The sequence below is a fragment of the Hyla sarda genome, chromosome 6, assembly GCF_029499605.1.
Source record: "Hyla sarda isolate aHylSar1 chromosome 6, aHylSar1.hap1, whole genome shotgun sequence".
NCBI lineage: Eukaryota > Metazoa > Chordata > Amphibia > Anura > Hylidae > Hyla > Hyla sarda.
This window is the reverse complement of record NC_079194.1, coordinates 232,607,328-232,626,943: the sequence shown is the minus strand read 5'-3', so window position 1 is coordinate 232,626,943 and position 19,616 is coordinate 232,607,328. Positions and strand designations below refer to the sequence as shown.

The window sequence follows — 19,616 nt, the reverse complement described above, 5'->3', positions numbered from 1 at the left end:
GAGTGTTACAACTTGTCCCCTATTCAAAGGATAAGGGATCAAGTGTCTGATCTAGTTGGACTGGTAATAAATAACATTGAAGTTTTTGGAGGATTTGCAAGAAAGGACTACTTCTTTTCCCGAAATAATGTTGTCTGTGGTCTATATTCAGTGAACTGAACACAGCAGTACCTCATCCTGTGGCATTGTTTTTGAGAAAAAAGAAGAACCTTTTTTAATGCTGAACAATACCATTACATTACGCCATGTTGGGAACACAAGCTTTTGCCTCTAGCATTGACAGCTGTTCTGTAGAGAAAAATTGGGTCTCTGGCCCCAGTTACTGTATATAAGCCCTGTACGGTATCTGCTTTAGCTTTACATACTTGTACACTGTTACAAAGTAAAACAATCTTACAGAACTGGTGTAAATAGTCATTTCTATGTTTTTGTTGTCCTTGTTTATCCCCAATGGACTGGAGCTGGCAGCAAAAGCTGACCCTGTAGAATTATACTGTATTATGCTAAATTGTTCCTCCATGACTCCACTTTTTCAATGGTGTTTCTTTTCCACTAAATCCGCTATATGTAGAATAGATCATTCTCATGTGTCAAAAGCATGTTTTTCTTCTGATATATTGTATAACCTTTTGCTTTTGTTTCATGTATAAGGTACAATATCTGGGATCTACGAAGCTTGAAATAATTTATTGATTACATGATGACAATGATCTATTTGACATGTATTTTCCTCAAGTAAAGGAAATTCATGTATTTTTTTTTTTTTTTTTACATTGTGGTTGTATTTAACATTGGTTACCATTTCCTCTAATGTTAATTGTCTATTATATGGGTCTCCTATAGAAAACCTACCATACAGGAGGAATTACCTAAAGCAACAAAACATATTTTTTCCTGTGCTAGAGCTTATACATGGGCTTATACTGTACCACCCGCAGCAGCCATTGCTAAAATCTGATCTGAACAGCATTTATTTATTTTTTTTCAAAATGCATGGTGGTCAATGTTTTTGAAACATTAGCCTACCTTCGGGAATTTACAGGAATGTATTTTGATGTTGTTCACATTACAATTAAATTTAAAACAAACCAAAAATAATAATATAAAATGAAAGGGGAGGGGGGGGGGGTGGAGAAGATTGGAGAAAATAAAAAATAACCCTCACTTAATGACCACTGCCATCCCACTGTGTCTGGAGCCCCCGCTGATCTCTCCTTGGCACCATCTCGCCACATACAGGAAATGCCTGCCAATCCAATCTGCAGTGACTGTCTTAGCCAATGGTTGGCTGAGCTGACATTTTCTTGCGTCTGCAGGCAGATAAGAAAGAAAAGATACCAGGGTACCCTCCGAACAGAATTGGCAGCTTTCATTATATATATTTTTTATTTTACTTTTTTATCCCAGTCTTTTCCCAATTTTAATATTAACCTTCTGGTCAACCCCTTTTCATGGACACTGTCACTTGATGGAAGTTCAGACCCCACCTTTAATTAGATAAAGCTGTGAGAAGCTCTTGGTTCTGAGCTTCACTTCCTATTTCATTGCCTTTTCTGTCTTGTTGCAGGACACAGTCCCCATTGTAAGTCTATTGGACCTGCCTAATGCAGCTAGACAGTGTTCTGAGAAAACCAGGGAGTGAAGGGCACAGCTCAGCGCTTCTTCTGGTTGAATCTATGGATCGTGGGGGATCTTATCACCCAGTCCTGATCAATCAAAATTTTTACATATCTCTAGGACATGTCAAACATTTTTTTTTAAGTGACAGGGACGCTTTAAGAAATAGATTTACAATCCCCTTTAACTTGTACCAATCCTACATAATCATTAAGCACTCCAGGTGGATCTACAGTTACATTTTCGGGACCCTCTTTATAGGAGGCTTTCCCCAACAGCAGATTGATCTCAGGAACATTATTTGTGCAGTCTGAGTGCTTGTCTTAAGTAAGCCATACACTTAAAGGGGTTTTACTACTATGAAACCGTATCTCCAATATAAGAGTCTAATTGTGGGGGGTACGACCATTGGGATTCCCTGAGATCTCGAGATTGTGAAGCTCCCATCTAAAAGAAGTGGCAGTGCACATACACTAAACCGCTGCTCTATATATTTTCTATATAAGATAGCTGTCCACCCCTTTAAGATAGCATGATCCACTGTGGAGAGTTAGGAGACCACCATACATGTTGTGGAGCGTTCAAAGACCACTATACATACAAGTAATTTGATTCTGCTGACATTAGAGGGTTTTTATCCATGTGTTGTGTATGTCCACCTTATAAGGGTAACTGATATTTACAGTAGGTCCTCTATAGGTGTCACAGTTTGGAGAAAGAAGGACCATGCAAACATAAACCTTCATATACAATTTATATATTGATATGGTTCATATAATAAAGCATTAGAGGACTTGGTGACCACCATAGTACACATTGTAATATCCATCTGTGCTCTGTATAAAGTGCTGACTCTTATTCTTACAGGAAAAAATGTTATTACACTGACTGGAGGAGCAAAACCATGGGCAGGTTGGTGGGTGATGCAGTTTTTTATTTCGCCAAATACTCATCCTGCACAACCAATCAGATCCCTTAGAGCAGTTGTAAATTTATACTGGACACAGTTCACTGTATGTCTTCATATGGATTCTCCAATGATGCTCATTCACCTCTTCTACAATTCTGCTGACATTTCATTTTCTTCCATTAATTTCAGATTCTGAGAAACACTTTTCTAAGATTTCACGACTGAGCTATCTGCTGTACCTATGAATGAATAAAAGCGGGGTCCATCTGAGAACAGTCGGTCAGACGGCTGAAGGGTCTGTTTGTTAGAATAGCATTCATATATAGGATCTCACAGATTCTGGGCCACTTACAGGCACTAATGTATTCCTGTATGTAAATAGACAAGTGGGCTGTGTAACAAAATGACAGACACATAACCCCCTTGTGCTATTTTCTGACATGAGTCAAAAAACAATGTGTTACATACTTTATAGTGCCACTGATCCTCCAGTATGGATATATCTTAAAGGGATTGGCCAAACATACTGCCCATTTTGCAAAGCATGGGTGTAAGTAGCCAATGCCTAAATGAGTAGTCTTGTTAATAAAGCTCATGTGAATATCATGGGGAGGGGGGTGTCCCCTCTTAGGATTCCCTTATATGAGCCAGAAAATAGGGCAGCTCCCATTCTGGCAGAATTGAGCTGTATATGTATAATAGACAGCCATCAATTAGGTAATACTGCATTGGCCGGCCGCTCTTAGGGTACGTTCACACTAAGTAATCTCCACCCTGGCAGAGATTATGGCCCCGATTTACTAAGAGTGGAGTGTAGGTTTTGTTGTGTTTTTTGCTGTTCCGACTTTTTTTTTTTTTCATGGTATCTACTAATTTATTCAGTTTACGGAAACTTTATACATGCGTTAAAGTGTAGGGAATTTCTTCCCAGAAAATTCACATGATTTCAAGAGTGGTTTTCAGAAAAGAAGAGTGATTTCCGATGAAATGTAGGGAACAAAAAGAGTAGGACTCCTGTTAGTAAATGAGGGCCTATGTCTGCAGTGGGCACCACAAAAATCCACTGGCGCAAAGACGGCTCAGACATGTACTGTCACCATTGATGGCAATGCAGTCCATGGGGAATTCTGTCCAGGAAGACAAAAGAATGCTGCTACACTGGAATTTCTCTGCTCAGAAGTTCTGTTGTGTTAAAGGGGTATTCTGGCCAAAGACATCTTATCCCCTATCCAAAGATGCTGCTGGGACCCCCCGCAATCTCCGTGCAACACCCACATTCTATGCGCAGCTCCAGTCTCGGAAACCTCTGTGTTTCCGGGACTGGAGACGTGATGTCATGCCATGCCCCCTTTTGTGACCATGCCACGCCCCCTTGTGACCATGCCCCTCGTGATGTCACACCACGCCCCCTCCATTCTTGTCTATAGACATGAATGTAGGGGGTATGGGGTGATATCAAAAGTGGGCATTACATGACATCATGATAGGGGATAAGATGTCTTAAAATTTGTATGTTTGTAATCCAGTATATGTTTTATTTTTGGCACAAAAAAAGTGTAGTTTACTTTGCTTTTGTGTCCCACAAATAAAATGTATACAATGTGACTACAACAACAGGCTGAACGTAGTCACAAGTAGACTATGTTGGGTCTATAGAACTCTGTGGTCACACCTTGAGTACACCACAATACCTTTCTGACAGTATCTTAATGTATATCTGTGCCATACAGTCAAAACAGGCAGTCAATTCTAGATAATTCTATGTTAGCTAGTAGCAGATTTGCCCCATTGCATTACTTTCCACAGAAGGTGCAGTGTAAGTCTGTAGAAAACAACATTTCATTCAAAAAGGACTGAAAAAAATTGTTAGGGTAGAACCCCAGCTATGAGAAGCATTTGCCATACTCATAACTTAGCTCTCTGAATCTAATCTCCTCTACATACAATGATCATCGTTTATGTTCATGGGGTTGGCTATGGCCTTCCAGTGTCAGGACACACTGATCCCGGCCTCTATGGAATTGTGTAACTCCTGTAAAATTGCTGTTTAACTCAATAACAAGGCCGTACATTTCTTCTTTTGTATTAGTTCATCTGACTGGGTTGTTATATAAAATGTAAATTACAGCTTTACAATTGACATCTAAAGTCAATTGCTTCTATTTTTTTGCTCAATAAATGTAGGAATGAGGATATAAGGAAGTAAGGAGGTTACTGGATGTAATGAAGGAGTAATGACTGTAGTGCAGGAAGAATTTTCTTCTTGTGTCGGAGGAGGACGATGGAGGAAGAGAAATCCCATTACTGTCTGGAATTTCTGGGACAATACTTAGATTTGACCCTCTTCACTCAGTCTACCTTCTGCATGTCTGAATTTCAGCAGCCACCACTAGATTGGTTCCTTTCATACAAAATGATAAATTTATTTTAAGAGTTTAGTGGTTTCTACTTAAACCCAAACACAGTGAGCTCCTGGTAGTGGCTGCAACTAGGGATGAGCGAATCAAATCTGACGAATCCGAATTTGTTACGAATTTCAGGAAAAATTTGAGTCGTAAATAATCCGAATATACCCGCAATTCGACGAAACAAATTGCTTCATCAAAATCCATTTAGTGCAGTCAAGGCTCCAGGGCATCTAAATGGCAGATCCACATGTGAGGACATGGGAACTCTTAGGAACGCTGGGAAGGTGGGTAGGCGGGATGACCCTGAATCACATGCAGCATGCAGCCTATCATCAGCCAGCCAGCCCTGTATAACCGGCAGCCATCTTGCCGGCAGGCATTCCAGCTTTTATTTCAGAGAGAGCATTTTATTGCAGAGAGAGATAGAGCAGTGTGTTGCACAGGAAAACAGCTTTACAGCAGTGATTTACAAGCCCAAATCATGACAGAGAGAGAGAGAGAGAGAGAGAGAGGGAGAGAGAGAGGGAGAGAGAGAGGAGAGAGAGAGAGAGAGAGAGAGAGAGAGAGAGAGAGAGAGAGAGAGAGAGAGAACTACAACTCTAAGGCTAATTGGGGCCAGTTAGAGTGAGCACAAAAATCCATAGTCACCTGATTTTGTGCCTAAAACAGGATGAGTAGCAGAGCATATTGTCCTCTCATGTAACCTGTGCGTACATACTTGGTGTACGTTTTTTTCCCCTGTCTAACTAATTTGGGCCTACTTGCTGTGAAAGGCCAGCCAAAGTTACACACTTGTTATTGTAGCCTAATACAGTTTTAAGCAGAGTGTATTGTCAACCTCTCATACGTGTAAACTGTACGTACACCTACGTGGTGTACATTTTTTCCAGTTATACTAATTTGGCACTAGTTACTGTGAAAGGCCAGCCAAAGCTACACACTTGTTTTTGTAGCCTTATACAGTTTGTAGAGAAGTGTGTAGTCTTTCTCTCATAAGTGTAAACTGTATGTACACCTGTGTCGTCCTTTATATATTTTCCTGTTAAACAAATTTGGGCCTAGTTGCTGAAAGGCCAGCCAAGGCTACACACTTGTTTCTGTAGTCTAATACAGTTTTAAGCGTAGTGGAGCGCATAGTCCTTCTCTCATAAGTGATAGTTGTACGTACACCTACGGTGTGTCCATTAGAAGCTGAATGTGCTCCTGTCCAAGTTGCTTGTGCTGCGGTCCCTCCTTTTTCAAGTGGTAGACTCTGCACCTTTCAGAGAATTGATGGCTTGTGCCAAAGTGAGTTGGAGAGTCCCAAGGCGTAATTTCTTTGTAAAAAAGGTAGTACCAGCCCTGCACAATTATGTGGGACAGAAGGTGAGCCAGCCCTTGAGCCTGTCAGTGTGTGCCAAAGTGCATGGCAGCGCCGGCGTGTGGAGCTGTAACTACAGTCAGGGACAATACATGTCCTTTATGGCCCACTGGGTGAATGTGGTTCCGCACAGCCACAACAGCAACTTGGACAGGTCACGCCGCTTCCGCCTCCATGCTCTCAGGCCGTTGGTCATGTGACAGTGTGAGACTCCGCCTTCTCATCCTCCACTGTGTCCTCAGCCTCCACTGCACGGACAGGTCTCAGTGCACCTCCAGAATACAGGGCACGGAGGTGTCATGCTGTTCTTCACATGGTTTTCCTTGGCAAGTCACACAGGGGAGGAACTGCTAAAAGTCATTCATCAAGAAATCGAATCATGGCTTACTCCACGAAAACTGGAAATGGGAACCATGGTGACCAACATCGGGAAAAACATGTTGTCTGCGCTGCATCAAGGAGGCCTGAGCCATGCGCCCTGCATGGTACACGTGTTCAATCTGGTTGTGAAGCAGTTCCTGAAGTGTTCCCCCCATCGGAAAGACATCCTAACAATGGGAAGGAAAATGTGCATGCACTTCCGCCACTTGTACACCACAAAGCACACCCTCCTTAAGCTGCAGCGTCAGAACGGCATCCCACAACATAGTCTGATATGCAACATTTCTACCCGTTGGAATTCCACCCTCCATATGTTGGATCGACTATATGAACAGAGAAAAGCCATCACCAATTTATTGATAATCCAAGCAGATAGGGGGACTCCCCTGTGTAACTTCAATGGCAACCAGTGGCAACTCATACGTGACACCTGCCGTTTGCTCAAGCCCTTTGAGGAAGCCACATTATTAGTCAGTCGCCAGGATTACGGGATGAACAACGTCCTTCCACTGCTTCATTTGCTAAAACAGATGGTGGAAATGATGGTCAGGGCACTGGAGACGTGGTGCCTACATCTCACGGACACATGAGTCCTGCGGGGGTTGAACTGGAAGAGGAGGGGGACCGTGGAGCACAGGAAAGGTTTTGTGAAATGGGTGGTTTTTATAGTCATCTGACAGGAGAGGAGGAGCAGGAGCAGCCTGTGGAGCTAAAGGGTGATGAGGAAAATGACACTGTGGCGATGTGGTCTCCTCATTCTGCTGGTACATTAAATAAAACGTTTAATGTTAATCTATTTAAAATCTCTTCAGTCTTTTCAATTGTGAGGCCCTAGGGTTGTCATAATATATTACCTGTGGAATTACCACAAGAATCCAATGAAACAGGTTGGAGCAATAACAATGAACCAAACCTGAATAAATGAAATATTTCACAGTCGGTGGGGGGGGGGCACTGAGAGGCAGAGGCTGGCATAGGTAGTAGCTCGCCTCATGGTGGACCACCAGCTCGATTTTAAGTATGAGCTTTTTCACTGCAGCAACTAATAGCAGTATGTGCACACTTATCCAATGGTGCAGAAGCTGAATGTGTTCCTCTCCAAGTTGCTTGGGCTGCCTCCTTTTTCAAGTGGACATTCAGTCATGAGCATGGGGGTGTGCTAAGATAATAAAGTACAGGAATTTAGGTGCACTACTGTGGTAGATGTATACAATGACATTGGCTATCCCTCAACACTGATGTTAAAATTGAGACATTCGCCAGTATATTCTTAGATGAAGGACATACAAGAGCCTGCACACCAAAGCCAAGGTTTCTCAAGTGGCACGGGACCTAACACTAACCTACCCGTGCGTGATAAGCAAAACCAGGGGCCAGTGGGCAATTACAGCAGCATTAGGCCAGTAACCTCCAGTGTGGCTGGGCACACAAACAATGGGAGGAGGGAGGCAGGGTATAAGCCCCACCTAAGTTGCCTAATGTGTTTCCGATCTCACAGGTTGAACTTAATGCTGTCTTAATAGTGATCAAGGTGCATTAAATGTGGAGTTTATATACCTCCATGTATAAGATTTAAACAACAATAAAGACGTGGTCTCAAATGGCAGGAGGTGCTCAACCCCAAATGCAGTTGTGCATATATACTGGGGGAGCAGATCCTCCCCTTGTGTTCTGTTGCTAAGGGTGATCCCCAGCATAAAAAATCATACAATGGGGGATGCCTGCAACAGACTACAAGTGCCACAATGGCATCCTACACCAGATAGATGGTGTGGATGTGTAACAATTAGAATAGTACAATACAGGAATTTAGGTGCACTACTGTGGTAGATGTATACAATGACATTGGCTATCCCTCAACACTGATGTTAAAATTGAAACATTCGCCAGGTGCGCTGAGAGACAGGGGCTGGGACAGGTGGTAGCTGGCCTTGCGGTGGACCGCCAGCTCGATTTTAAGATACAAGTAGAAGCTTTTTCACTGCAGCAACTTATACACTGCAGCAATTTTACACTATTGGAGCTAGAATTACCGTGGTTGCTGGCACCAGATTTGCCCTTCAATGGGTCCTCAATAGAGATGAGCGAATCAAATTGGACAAATCGAATTTAAAAAAAATTCACTCCTCTCTTGTTGTCATCATATATAACCTCTGTAATCACCACAAGAATCCAATGAAACAGGTTTGAGCGATAACAATGAACCATAACTGATTAAATGAAACATTCGCAGTTTCCCAGTCGGTTGGGGGGGGGGGGGGGGCGGGTTGGCGCTGAGAGGCAGGGACTGGAACAGGTGGTAACTCACCTCGTGGAAGACCGCCAGCTCGATGCTCACCAGAATGGGTCCTCAAAAAAGGATTTAAAAAAATTAAAATTAAATTAAAATTAAATTAAGAAATCTCGTTAATCACTTCAATTGTGATGTCATATGCTCTTCCGACTCTGCAACCACATCTAGATGCTCTGCGTCAGTGATTCTAATAGTGATGCCTGTAATCTGCATGTCATACTGAATAACAGTATTATTTCACTAACACAGCACACACCCTATGCGTGTTACGACAAGGCAAAGTGTTCTACCCCCCTATTGAGGCTCTCTGTAGCCTAGAAATAGCCATTTTTAAATAGCGACTTGCGACAAATAAACTTCGGATCAAACCAAATGTTTTCGTAAAATACGGTGAATCGGTCGAATCAAAAATTTTCGAAAATTTGCTCAGCTCTAGCTGCAACTAAACTAAATTTGACCATTTCCCAGTATCTAGGGATGTAAACGATTTATAGATGTACATCAGATAAACTGAGTTCTGACCCCTATAAAATACATAATATCAGAGGTAGTAGACTAGACCTCCAATACAGAAACATTTTTGGGAACACAGTAAGTACAGCCGTTCCAACATTGTCCATTCATTGGTACAGTAGAGTTTCATTGACTCTTGGTTGCTCCAGTCTAGCTCTTCTACCTTATCTGTTGTTGCATTGCATACATCTAAACTACTAAAAGTTGACACTGGAGCAGATTTACTCGTACTGTCTAATACTTAGTGCAGACTTGGACTAGACAGTCTACAAATATACCAGATTTTTCACAGCATGTTGTTTGATAAATTTGGCACATCTTTAAACTGTCTAGTCTAAGTTTATACCACTTATTAGCCCACTTACTGTACTTCAAATTCTGCACCAAAAATGTGGTGCAATTTTTGGAACATTAAGTCATACTTAAAGGGGTACACTGGTGAAAAACATTTTTTTTTTAATAAACTGGGGCCAGAAAGTTAAACAGAATTCTCCAATGACTTCTATTCAAAAATATTAACCCTTCCAGTACTTATAGGCTGCTCTATGCTCCAGAGGAAGTTATTTTCTTTTGAAATTTATTTTCTGTCTGACCACAGTGCTCTTTGCTGACACCTCTGTCCACATCAGGAACCATCCAGAGTCGGAGAGGTTTGATATGGGGAATTGTTCCTGCCCTGGACAGTTCCTGAAATGGATAGTGGTGTCAGCAGAGAGCACTGTGGTCAGGCAGAAAATAATTATACAACTTCATCTGTAGTATACAGAAGCTGATAAGTAGTGTTGAGCGGCATAGGCCATATTCGAATTCGCGAATATTCGCGAATATATGGACTAATATTCGTCATATATTCGCGAATATTCGCATATTCGTTATATTCTCGTTTAATTTTCGCACATGCGAATATTCGCGTATGCGAAAATTAACATATGTGAATATTCGCATATACAAAATTAGCATATGCGAAAATTCGCATATATTAATTTTCGCACATGCGAATTTTCGCACGCCAGTCTCACGCAGTAGTATTACAGCCTTCTTTACACCACACAAGCTGGAAGCAGAGAGGGGTGATCACTGTGATGTGTACTGTGAAGAAAAAAAAAAAAAAAAAACGAATATTCGTAATTACGAATATATAGCGCTATATTCGCGAAATTCGCGAATTCGCGAATATGCGATATTCGCGAATAATATTCGAATTGCGAATATTCGCGAGCAACACTACTGATAAGTACTGGAAGGATTAAATAATTTTTTTAAATAGAAGTAATATACAAATCTATTTAACTTTCTGGCACCAGTTGATTTAAAAAAAAAATGTTCTCCACCAGAGTACCCCTTTAAGACATGACCTGTTTCCAGCTAAGCCATGCCCCCTTGTCAAGCAAGGCACACAACTGTCTAAAACTCATAATACATGTGGTTTAAGGCATGTATACACCATTTTTTTTTTTTTTTACCAGAAAGCTGGCATATTTGCAATAAATCTGCCCCAACATTTTTTTGTTTGTTTGTTTGTTTGTTTTGTTAAACAATCTCTTAGGAAAACATAAAAAATATGTATGAATTTACAACTGCTTGTAGCATTTACCCAGTTCTGCTTGTGCCTGCTTACCTTAGCAAATCCTAGAATGCAAACTCTGGCTTGTAAGTTGCATTAACCTAAATATCTGGATCATGGATACCATACGTTAAAGCATTGTTTACCCCACTTTTCAGACTATTTTCCTAATGTTAATGATGATTTTCTTTTAGGTTGTTTGGACAATATTTGGAGATGGTTTTGTGAATGTTACATGGGTTAATAATTACTTGTTCAGTTTATAGCTATAGCATGTAAAGGGAAAAGATTATGCAAATCCAGCCAATGATTTTCTTTCCTTGAAGAAGAGGAAACACTGGGGAAGTATTCTCCACTGCAATACACTGATTGATTTTATTGATGTAAATTGATCTACAAAGACTTTGCTGTATTTTGATGTTAAAGGGAATATACTGTATAATAAAATCTAAACAGAATACAGCATATGTATTATGTACATTTAAAAGCATATTATAGTTTCACCAGAAATATACTATAGTTTCAGATCCTTTTAAGTCTCATAGGATAAAACTCTGTTTATGGTCATGTGATGGATTGTGAGTTTTAAGTTGACCATCACAAGACCAGGACTAATGTTAATATGCTGTCAATGAAGGTTACTTTAGAATAGCCACCAGTAAAAATCTTTAGAACTACAAAGACGTTTTTTTTGAGCACTGAAAGGTTAGTTGTTGTTGTGTTTTTTTAGGTTCATACTGGTGAACTTTAAAGTGTACCTCCAAAGTTTATGTCCTGGGTGATTTTTACATTCAGAATGGAGAGACCCAATCCATGCTAGGTGGTGTAGTTGGCAGGAAACCTTCAGATGGCCAGTGAGTTCTGTGCACGAGTACTATTAATTAAAAAAGGGCACATGCATGGAACTTACTTGGTGTCCTATGGTTGCCTTGGCAACCCAACCAACAGAGTGAATTGTGTATTGAGATTCTAGAGCATGTGGATCATATGGGACATAAACTTTAGAGATACAAACACTTTAATACAAATATCTTAGATACAGTAAAACCTCTCTGAAAGACCACCATGTTGAGAAGACCGCCCTTTTCAAACTTGCCAAATTCTAGGTAGCCTAAATCGGAACATTTAGAGGGTCACTGAGTTATCACAGAACTTTTGACATGTCAGGGTCTGGGTGTTCAGACCAAAAGGAATTGCTAGAATGAGCGGCTCACTCCTGGCTCAGTGCCATAGAACAAAAACAGCCTAATAATGTAACTCTATGAGTGTTTGATGGTTTTTCCCTGCTAGTTCTAGTGATCAAACAACAAAAAACGTGGTCTCAAATGGCTGGAGGTGCTCATCCCCAAATGCAGTTGTGCATATATACAGGGGGAGCAGATCCTGCCCTTGTAGTCCATTGCTAGGGGCGATCCCCAGCATAAAAATGCATACAATGGAGGATGCCTGCAGTGGACTACAATTGCCACAATAGAATCCTACACCAGATAAACGGTGTGGATGTGTAACAATAAGAATAATACAATACAGAAATGTGGGTGCACTACTGTGGTAGATGTATACAATACATTGGCTATCCCTCAACACTGATGTTAAAATTGAGACATTCGCCAGTGTATCCTTATATGAAGGACACACCAGAGCCCGCACATCAACGCCTTGGCGTGGTGTGCGGGCTCTGGTGTGTCCTTCATATAAGGATACACTGGCGAATGTCTCAATTTTAACATCAGTGTTGAGGGTTAGCCAATGTATTGTATACATCTACCACAGTAGTGCACCCACATTTCTGTATTGTATAGTTCAAGTGATCAGTCAGAGTCTGAACACCCAGACTAAATCAAAACTATTGTCCCTAAGACATGTCAAAGGTTTTGTGAAAACCTTAGAAATTTCAACCCTGAAAACATCATACACAAAACACCTCCAAAATGCCTATTCTTGGGTGGGGTTTGCATAAAGCACTCTGTTTCATTGTAGCTCATGGGATTTTCCTATCAAAATTGGGATTACTGAAAAATATATCCTTTGTAACTACCAGATTTCCTGTAACTAATAATTAAATACAGTTCATCTCCTTTGACAGGTCCACAACTCTAAAATACTATTTTCTTATTCACTTTTAAATCTTAAAGGTGTTTCACTCGCTTTGATCTCATCATGTAAAGTTAAAATTCATAGAAGGCAAATAAAGCTTATTCACCTGTTATAGGAGTGTACCTTAAAGGAGCACTCAGTGGAAAATATATTTTTTCAAATCAACTGGTGCCGGAAAGTTAAACAGATTTGTAAATTACTTCTATTTAACCCCTTAGGGACTCAGCCTATTTTCACCTTAAGGACTTACATTTTTCACCTACAGATCCATATATGGGATTGTTTTTTGTGTCACCAATTGTACTTTGTAATGACATCACTTATTTTATAATATAACCTGCGGCGAAACAAAAAAATATATTTATGGGGTGAAATAAAAAAAGAAATGCCATTTTGTAAGTTTTGGGGACTCCTGTTTCTACACAGTGCACATTTCAGTAAAAATGACACCTTATCTTTATTCTGTAGGTCCACACAGTTTCAAGGATACCCAATTTATATAGGTTTTATTTTAATACTTAAAAAAATTTTAAACAACATGCACCAAAATTAGTATGCTTCAAATTGGCATTTTCTGTCCCCTATAACTTTTTTATTTTTCCACATATGGGGCAGTAGGAGGCCTCATTTTTTGCGATGTCATCTGTAGTTTTTATCGGTACCATTTTTGTTTTGATGGGACTTTTTGATTGCTTTTTATGGTAAATGAAATTACCAAAAATGCACAATTTTTACGTGTACTCCATCGACCGTGTGGTTTAGCTAACCTTATATTTTAATAGTTCGGACGTTTACTCACGCGGCAGTACCACATATGATTATTTTTATTCTTTATTACATTATTTTATTTACAAAATGGGAAAAGGGGGATGATTTTAACTTTTAATAGGGAAGGAGCAGTAGATCGCTGATCGGACGACAGAGAGGCAGGTGAGGACCTTCCCGTCATCCGGTAACCTGATCGGGACATTGAAATTTTGTCGTTATAGTCCCGATCCCATAGTCCCGATCAGCTGAGCTGCTGGGATTCTTTTACTTTCACTTTAGACTCCGTGATCAACTTTGATAGCGGCGTCTAAAGGGTTAATGCCGGGCATCAGCCTGATCGTCCGTTCCCGGCATTAGCCTGCTTAACTTCCTGGCACCAGTTGATTTGAAAAAATGAGTTTTCCATTGGACTACCCCTTTAACCCCTAAACGACAAAGGACATTAATGTACGGTAAGGGTGAACTCTAACAGCTCAGTAAGGCTAGGTTCACATCAAGTTTTCCCCATACGGGAGCGCATACGGCAGGGCGGAGCTAAAAACTTGCGCTCCCATATCCCTGCGTATGCTATCCCGTATGAAATTAATTTCAATGAGCCGACCGGAGTAAAATGTTTGGTCCGGTCGGATCATTTTTGCCCCGTATGCGCTTTTAAAACCGGACCTAAAACCTTGGTCGACGTAATGTGAACCCACCCTAACCATGTTTTATTATGGCTTAGTGAAAATATATTTACGCTGTCTTCCTCCCCTTATCTTTTATGTATCCGTGAAGGCTCGCACAGATCCCTGCACTCTGCATGTAATCTGGTGTATACTGGCTTACTGTTATTATGCATGGTCTGTGTATTATAATTTCATGTCTGTGTACATGTGCATTTTATTTTTGCAAAGGAACTGATGTAACAAATACATGTACACTATACAATTGCATCACTAAAATAAAGATAGAAATCTGCTTACCAATAGTATGCTAAAAAAAAAAAAGCTCATAAAAGTTGCAAATGTTGCGCAAGCTGCATCTACAAAAAAAAATTTTTTAAGCTTTTCTGCACAACACTGAATATGTTATTAAAATTGAGCAGAGCGCAGAAGGAAGGCACTTGGCCTCAGTGGGCCCCCAGATTAACTATAATTTACAATAGAAATTGGCATAAATTATAGCCAAAATCTATACCAGCTTGTAAATTTGGCATGTGAAGCACAGCCACACCAACATTATTAAGGTGTCTGCACCTCTTAATAACTTTGATACATCTTGCACCACTGCATTTTACCATCATATGTGGAACATGGCAAGAAAAATGGGTCATGTATGTGTATGAAAAGAGTCACATCTGGATATCTTCTTCTCTACATAAGAGCCCAAGGGTGTCCAGCATCTGATGCCTTAAAGGGGTACTCCCCTGCCATAGCATTCTGAACATTTTGTTCTGAATGCTGGCTGCGGGGGTTGTGATGCCACGGCCAGGCCCTTCGTGGCGTCACGCCCCCTCAATGCAAGTCTATTGGAGGGGGCATGGCAGCCGCCACGCCCCCTCCCATAGACTTGCATTGAGGGAGTGTGGTGTGACATCACAAAGGGTCTGGCCGTGACATCACAACCCCCGCAGCCAGCATTCAGAACATAATGTTCCAAATGCTGGGGCAGTGGGTACCCCTTTAAGCCCATATGATAAGTTAAAGATGCAAGTAGCCACACATTTCCCAAGAGAAGGACCCCTCCTTATGATGTCCACATGTCCTAATTGGACTGATGAACAAGGCTTTTCAGAACAGAACATGTTTCTATTAACCTACTTGGGGGAATGAGGCCACTTGGTTCTTTGTGTAAAACCAATTGGGTCATTGTATTAACATGAATATCCTGTAGGCAGTTGCAACATTTATATGATAAGATGACAGATTGTGGTAAACCCCACTAGTTTGTGCTTCTTGGAATACCTATAAGATGCACTAAGGTCTAGTCAGAACTCTAAGACTGGGTTCACATATGTCCAGCATCCGCCTAAAGCTCAACGTAACTGATGCCGTAACTGATGACAAAAGTGCATCAGTTGTCATCAGTTGTATGGCATCCGGCGTCCATTGTTTCTGGCACCAGACAGCAAGCTGTGTTCCACTGACCAGTGCTTTCCGGCATGTCCAACCATCTGGCGTCAAAATTGGGATGCTGGATGATTGGGAACTGTCCCATTCAAATGAATGGGACAGTTGTCGGACAACAGATATTTGTGAATCCAGCCTAAGTGTATGACCAGTGATGGTACAAGCCTCTGCTATCTTTTATCCTTTATGACATGTATGTAACGTGAAATATTTAAAGGAATGTTAACAATAATATTAAATAAGATGTAAGATTATTTATGACTAAGTATTCTTGTATTTGACACGTGCGCCTCTTCCCTCATCGTAACCATGACCTAACCGAAATAATCAATGACCATCATCTACAAACATCAGCTTTACTACATAAAATCATTAACCTAAGACTAAGAGATTTTATTAAGCTAACATCAAGTAATGTATGTATATATTTTCTGGGGAAGTCATACCTCCAACTAAAATCCTGCAAAATGTTTTTGTTTAGAAAGAAGAAGATTTTTTTCCTCTCTGCCACCTATGGTGTATTACCTCATCAGTCACATACCGATCTATAGTTAGAACCGATTTAGTCTTATCAGGACTGTTTAGTGATTGCTGTTTCTTTTTTCTGAGATGAATCAGAACTGTAACTTTCTGTAATACTTCTACAAGTTGTTACAGGTGCTTCATGTTTATGGACCCTTTGCATACTAAATGCTTATAAACTCTTAGTACAGCTCTTCCAGGTGCTTCATGGGCATGGACTCTTTACAGAAACATACTGAGTGCCGAAAGGTCCATATTAGTTAATTTAGGTGCTTCCTGCACATGGAACCTTTACAGAAGTGTAGCGAGTGCCTATAGGTCTACATTACAGCTCCTTCGGGTGCTTTATGTACAGAAACATACTAAGTGCCTATATGATATGACTAGGGGCGTAGCTATATGGGGTGCAGAGGAGGAGGCCTCAAAGCACATCTTGCCCAAAAGAGACCAGTATTATAATTGGCACATGGGGCCCTGATGCAGATTTAGCATTGGGGCCCAGAAGCTAGAAGTTATGCCCCTGGATATGACATGGGATAATGCATGCCAAATTTACTGTACATGATAGATAAATGTACAGTATAGGCCTAAAGATTTTACTGGGTGCCATATTCAGGATCCATGAAAAACTGGCCTAAAAAAGACATGTAAATGAGGCTAAGCCCTAAATATGTAAGCTAGACAGAAATTTTTTCACTGTGTCATGGTCTCTTTAAGAGCATGCAGGCTAACTGAATTGGAAGCCACTGACTTGTCAGACTCTTTAGTTTTACAATATCGTGATCAATTCTACAGGTAGCATAGTCATGCATGTTATATTAAAAAATAATAAAAGTTGGAGGATATGATTTCCTATGAAAATACATTTCAGACTTTGATTTCCTTTTTCAATTCAACAGACACAAGAGTTTTGGCCACATAAGAGAACCAATGCTAGAAATTCATTTGACGTTGGTTTCCGAAGACGGGTATCGTCAAATCTACTGCAGTAACAATGCATTGAGTTCCCAAGATTCAGATCTTATTTCCTGAATCTCTGAACAAGGTCAAACCTGATGAAGTTCATTGCTTTAAAACATTTCTGTCTTTTAGTTTGCAGAGGAATATGAGGCAACTCAAAAGCTGGCTGCCTAGAAACCCAATGAAGCTTGACAAAGAGGCCCTTCCAGATCTCGAGGAGACAGATTGTTATACAGCTCCGTTCAGCCGAGCTCGCATGCACCAGTAAGTGAATATTAGAAATCTTTTTTTTTTTTTTATTAAATCATTTAGCTTAAAGTAATTACATATTGAGCCAGACTTGACCAAACCTATATGAATTGATCTGTAAAACAGTTGTTCATTCAAAATGTTTTTCGTGCCCTATACTTATATTACCATATTATTATATTGGTGTTCTGCCTGTCTACTATAGTCATTAAAATTGAGAAAAAACTTAGGAGAGATTTGCAACTATAACTAACAGCAAGGAGAGCAAAAGAATATGGTGTTCTTTAGTTAGTGAAAAGCTCATTTTTGAAGATCATGTAATGGTAAGACAAACCTCGCTGTGTTGAAACCAGTTAATGCCCAAAATTGAAAGGCTTGGATAAAGGACTCCCTGAATGGTTCCAACAGGATGGGCCCCTGCACATTACACCATGGTGGTAAAAAATTTGCTGAATTGCAATTACTTTTCCAAGCTCCTGAATGGACAGAAATGTGTCAGTACTAAGCAGATCACAGGCCATTCAGGAGCCTGGGAAAGCTGTGTGAGACAGTCAGGCTCTGTTATCATTACAGGGCCATGAGTCATTACAGGGCATAACTGTAATACACAGCTTAATTAGGTTCCTTAATTATTATAAACGTTTCAGTACGAAGCATATCACGTGCCCTTCAGGAGCCTGGGAAGCCATGTGTGAGAGCTACGCTCAGTACAAAGTCTGCCTCTGTCTCTGTACTGAGCGTGCGTGAGTCACTTACTGGGTCACTGCAGACTGACTGCAGGGGGATATGTTTACACTAGACTGTAAACCATGGAATAGATCTGTTAACCCCTTAAGGACCAGACCAATTTTATTTTTGCATTTTCGTTTTTTCCTCCTCGCCTTCTAAAAATCATAACTCTTTTATATTTCCATCCACAGACCCATTTGAGGGCTTGTTTTTTTTGCGTCACCAATTGTACTTTGTAATTACATCACTTATTTTATGATAAAATGTATGGCGCAACCAAACAAATATTATTTATGTGGGAAAATTGAAAAGAAAGCTGCAATTTAGCAAATTTTGGAAGGTTTTGTTTTCCCGCTGTACACTTTCCGGTAAAAATGACATGTTTTCTTTATTCTGTGGGTCAGTAGGATTAAAATGATACCCATGTTATATGCTTTTCTATAATTTTACCGCTTTAAAAAAAAATCTAATCATTTTAGCAAAATTAGTATGTTTGAAATTGCCCTATTTTGACCACCTATAACTTTCTCATTTTTCCGTATTTTGGGTGATATTTGCTTAGGGTTTTCCTTTTTATAAATTTTTTATAAATGTTTTTTTGAATAAAATGTGACAAAAAAGAAGCAATTTTGGATTTTTTATGTTTACGCCGTTCAGCATATGGGATAATTAACAATATATTTTAATGGTTCAGACTTTTACACGTGCGGTGATGCCAAATATGTGTATTAATTATTTTTTTAACGCTTTTTGGGGGGTAAAATGGGAAATGTTTTACTTTTTTTTTTACACTTTTTATGTCCCCATAGGGGACTATTCATAGCAATTAGTTGATTGCTAATACTGTTCAGTGCTATGTATAGGAAATAGCACTGATCAGTATTATTGGTGATCTTCTGCTCTGGTCTGCTCGATCTCAGACCAGAGCAGAAGACCCCGGGAGACAGCCGGAGACAGGTGAGGGGACCTCCAGCCACCATGCTGGATGATTGGATCCCCGCGGCAGCGCTGCGGGCGATCCGATCATCCATTCAAAGTACTGCACTGCCGCAGATGCCATGATCTGTATTGATCACGGCATCTGAGGGGTTAATGGTGGACATCCACGCGATCGCGGATGTCTGCCATTACTGGCTG

At 40.3% G+C, this 19,616-nt stretch overlaps 1 protein-coding gene across 3 annotated transcripts in view; it reads left to right on the top strand.

Moving 5' to 3' along the window:
• The window catches only part of ANO3 (anoctamin 3), a 434,465-nt gene that overhangs the window by 276,779 nt on the left and 138,070 nt on the right, over positions 1 to 19,616 (top strand). For 2 of the 3 annotated variants that reach the window (XM_056526698.1, XM_056526701.1), the window contains exons 7-8: positions 2,485 to 2,529; positions 17,634 to 17,765. In XM_056526698.1, the coding sequence (XP_056382673.1) occupies positions 2,485 to 2,529; positions 17,634 to 17,765 (177 nt within the window). The remainder of the gene's footprint in view (positions 1 to 2,484; positions 2,530 to 17,633; positions 17,766 to 19,616) is intronic. The other variant, XM_056526699.1, reaches the window with a different exon arrangement.